Here is a 4311-nt window from a genome sequence, read left to right as displayed (position 1 = left end):
TACATACACATAGTTAGGGGGCTGAAATGCTGCTGACAGATTCCCTTTAAGTCAATAAGTCCAGTGATGAGATCTCTTGTACATACTTTGTCCTGTTCTTATCATCCGTGATTCTGCTACTTCACAAAAATAATTGCCAAACATTTACCAGGAAAACTGAACAAATACTAATACAGATGTCAGAAGGAGAACTCTGTGATCCGTATTTGATGTCTTTTCATGCGACAGGTTGGGGTGTAGTTCGGCGAGAGCCGAGGATTGTTCTACATTCCTGGGGGAAATCTGTGTGTACGGGCCACTAACTCTAGGGGCAGGTAAACACCGCTAATTCCCTCTGTCTCTCTTGGCCTCCTTCACGGCTATTCTATTGTATTCACAGACAAAATCAAATAAAATTAGAGGTTTCTAAAAAGCAGAAGCCTGAAGGAGGAGCGGGAGCAGTGACTGGCGTGTTTACTGAGCGGTTCTGGTCACTGCAGCAATTGTGGGCAGCAGAGAGACGGGATGGGACACTTGGGTTCATCTGATACTTGTCAAGCAGTGAGTGTTTGGTAATTCTATCTGGCCTGAAGTATATTAGTGTCCGGGCTACTTGTATTCTGTAAGATCTGAAACCGATTTATCTCCTTCTACAACAAATGAACTTGAATCCTTTTTAATATCGCAGTGATTATAGGTACAGTACGGACTTGAGTATTTTGAGTGATTGCAGCTTTTGTAGTCAAATTTCAGATTTTTTTTTAGCATATACAGTAAATATAACTTTCCTTCTTTTCAAACAAAAATCTTTCAGTTTAAAGCTTCAACTTTCACTTTGTTGAATAGTTGGACAGACCCTTCTTAAATGCCCAAGTCCCAGTACTTCTCTCCCCCACCTGTTCCAGCTTTGTTGACCGCAGATTTCCCAGTGCTCGCGTTATATTATGTCTCAGGAGCGCCGCAGCCATTGACAAGCTGCAGCCTTTACTAGTGATTGGATGCAGTGCTCATATGACCTAATGTAACATCGGGAGATCCGGCATCAACAAGAAGGTGAATATGGGCTTTTCTTATTTGAATAATTAGTAAGCTTGGGCTTTTAAATGGAATCTGTAGGCAGTAAATTTAACCCCCACTCCCGCCTATCCTATTTATATGCACATAGCTCTTGCAAAGACACGTCACAAATGCCTTCAGCTAGACATGTCCGTTCCTTCGCTACTGAGAAATCTATATTTGGATCAATATGCAAATGAGGCTGAAGTGCTTTCCCAAGCCTCCGTCACTCCAGCTCTATTCCCTGCCTAGCGCTGACATCTCCTGCTTGACTGACAGCTCCTTTGCTTGGGCTCATACTGCATAGAGGTTGTCAGTCAAGCAGTAGAAGGAGGCGTTCGGTGTGGATTAGCACTGGAGAGCAGAGACTTTAGAAGAACTTCCATTCACCGAAAGCACTTCAGCATCATTTACATGTCCAAACACCCTTTTCTTGCTAGCCAAGGAACCGACTGTCTAGCCAAAGGTATGGCTGAGCTGTCTTTGCAAGCGTTACCTGTGTATATAAATAATTTGGAGAGGGGTGAAATCCTGCTGACAGATTCCCTTTCAGAAGGGGTTCTCCAATTAGTGGACAACTCCTTTAAGCCACAATGATTCTTAAAGGCAACCTGTCGGCTGATTCATGCTGCCTGTGGCACGGACAGGATCAATCAGAGACCAGCAATATCGATATTTTGCTATGAAGTGCTGTGGTGTTCAAGGGGAAAAAATATAAAAGCATTTTTGGGTACAAAGTGCCGAGTCCAAGAGGCCAGACCCTGCTGGCTTCTTCTCCCAGAGCGATTGGCCTGACTGCGCTTTCTCCCTGTGTGTGTGTTGGGTGAAGACCTGACTGTCCAGCTGAGTGGAAAATCACAACTATATAACGTTTATTATAGGCCATAGAACCCTTATAAAATATTCTTGCCTTTTAGGCTTATGTGCTTCTTTTCAACCTTTAATTCTTTTGTTTTCCACCCACAGAACGCCGACTACACGACAGGACAGGTGTTTGACTTGTCTGAGAAACTAGAGCAATCTGAAGCCCAGCTTGGCCGTGGAAGCTTCATGTTGGGATTAGAAACACATGATAGAAAGTCTGAAGACAAACTAGCCAAAGCGACACGAGACAGGTATTCTGTCATGCCTGTGTGTGCCATCCTAACATCAGCTGAATTTATGCCCATTAAATCCCCCAATAGTCCAGCACTGCCACACAGGTATCGAAATGATGACTATCAGTCCATCAGTCATCTGACAGCTGCAGCCAATCACTGGTGGCAGTGCTGGTGATTGCATTATGGATTATGGCTGCTGAGGGCAATGATTGGCTGCTGCTGGTCAGGTGGCTGATGGACTGAAAGTCATCACTTTTCAGCTTGTAACATTTATTGATCACTAATTTTTTTTTTCCCTCTTTTTCAGTTGCAAAACAACAATTGAAGCAATCCATGGCTTGATGTCACAAGTGATAAAAGATAAATTGTTTAATCAAATTAACACTTCCTAAGTTACATTTTCATTCATTTCTTTTGTTTTTCTTTGTTCCCATATGTTGCTTCTTTTCTGCAGAAGCTGTAAGATGTTATTGGAGAAGCAGAAAGTGTAAGAAATGTTATGGCTTTACAGCAGTACTGACCTTCTTCAGCAGGGTTGCTTTCTGTGCAAATAAAACCTCAGTTTAAACTGTACGAGACTATTTTTTTTTTTTTCATCTAAAGGGGAGTGCAGATTGTAACTTATTGTGTTCATCATCCAACAGGGTCTTCACAATGGAATATTATTGTACTGACCCCAGACACAAAGTAACAAGAACCCAGCCAACCATATATTTGTGCGTGGGGCTTCTAAAGGCGCCTTTGCACTGCACGATTATCAGGGAGAAGTACTCCTACAAACCCTCTTATTTCCAATAATTGGGCATAGTAACCAGGCTTCGCTCACCAGAAATAGTTACATACTGTAGGTTGAAAAAAAATCCATAGGTCCATCAAGTCCAACCTTTCTCCACCAGTTATACTTTCTCTATCGTTATTTATCCACAGTACCATTTGCTATGTGGAAATCGTCCAGCCCTTTTTCAAATGCTCTTATAGTGTCTGTCATTACGGCCTCTTGCGGTAGAGCAATCCACAGCATACACTAACTGTAAAGAATCCTTTTTTCTTTTTAGCTGCCGAACAAAATGCTCATTCGTTGGATGAAATATTTTGGTTTTCCTATTGGATCGCCATTCTACACAACACATAGTCCTGTGTTTCCAAGACGAGAGGACATTCGATGCTGAGAACAATGGCAGCCTATGTGCCGTGAGCGATCTGTTACTAATCGCTGTGTGTGCATATTAAATGCTGCCTGACTGTGCCCATGTACTGTATTAAACGACTGCCTATCAGCAAACTAGCTCAATCGGCAATGATGTTCTGCAAGCCAGGTGGAGTAAACCCACCGTTACTCTCCTCTGACAGATGTCGGGGAAGATTATTGTCTGGTAGTTTGAATTCTGTTCGGCAGAAAAGCCATTGGAATAACAATCTGGCAGCGTCTTTTTTTTTTTTTTTTTTCTCCTCCTTCTCTCTCCCGATAGAAAACGCACAATTAGTTTAATTATTAGTGATGAGCGAATATACTCGTTGCTCAAGATTTCCTGAGCACGCTCGGGGGTCCTCCGAGTATTTTTTTAGTGCTCGGAGATTTAGCTTTTATTGCCTCTGAATGATTTACATCTGTTAGCCAGCATAAGTACATGTGGGGATTCCCTAGCAACCAGGCAACCCCCACATATACTTATGCTGGCTAACAGATGTAAGTCATTCAGCTGCGGCAAGAAAAACTAAATCTCCGAGCACTAAAAAAATACTCGGAGGACACCCAAACATGCTCGAGAAATCTCGAGTAACGAGTATATTCGCTCATCACTATTCATAATCCATGTGCCAAATTGTAAGAAGAAACACAGCCCTTGGTAATAAATATGGTGCATCTTTGGGCAACAGGAAATTGCATTGAATGGTGTGGATTTGTGCAACCTGTTATGCAAATTCATGGCACAAATTATGTTCAGGCTCTGGAGGCCTCTCACACAAAACTCTGCCTACTTTTATTAGCTGTTTCAAATTGTATGGAGAGTAGCTCAAAACTGCATAAATGTCTGCAACAAATTATGCAACTTTTTTCCTTTTTTTTTTTTTTGTACACCAGAAAAGTGATGTACAGATTTCCTTAAATGCCTGCAATGTCAGTGAATATCTGTGCCGTTTTAGCCCCTGCCTCTTTCATAGATCTCTGTAGTCT

The 4311-nt window shown here is 42.1% G+C and overlaps 1 protein-coding gene across 2 annotated transcripts in view; it reads left to right on the top strand.

Annotated features, from left to right (window-relative positions):
• Positions 1 to 2708, top strand: part of COPS5 (COP9 signalosome subunit 5) — a 50564-nt gene extending 47856 nt beyond the window's left edge. For both annotated transcript variants that reach the window (XM_069731433.1, XM_069731432.1), the window contains 2 exons: positions 2002 to 2150; positions 2443 to 2708. In XM_069731433.1, coding sequence (XP_069587534.1) covers positions 2002 to 2150; positions 2443 to 2527 — 234 coding nt within the window. In that variant the 3' untranslated portion in view covers positions 2528 to 2708. The remainder of the gene's footprint in view (positions 1 to 2001; positions 2151 to 2442) is intronic.
• Positions 2709 to 4311: the final 1603 nt, after the last annotated feature.

The sequence above is a fragment of the Ranitomeya imitator genome, chromosome 6, assembly GCF_032444005.1.
Source record: "Ranitomeya imitator isolate aRanImi1 chromosome 6, aRanImi1.pri, whole genome shotgun sequence".
NCBI lineage: Eukaryota > Metazoa > Chordata > Amphibia > Anura > Dendrobatidae > Ranitomeya > Ranitomeya imitator.
The sequence above is the reverse complement of the archived record's forward strand: the minus strand, read 5'-3'. Positions and strand labels throughout refer to the sequence as shown.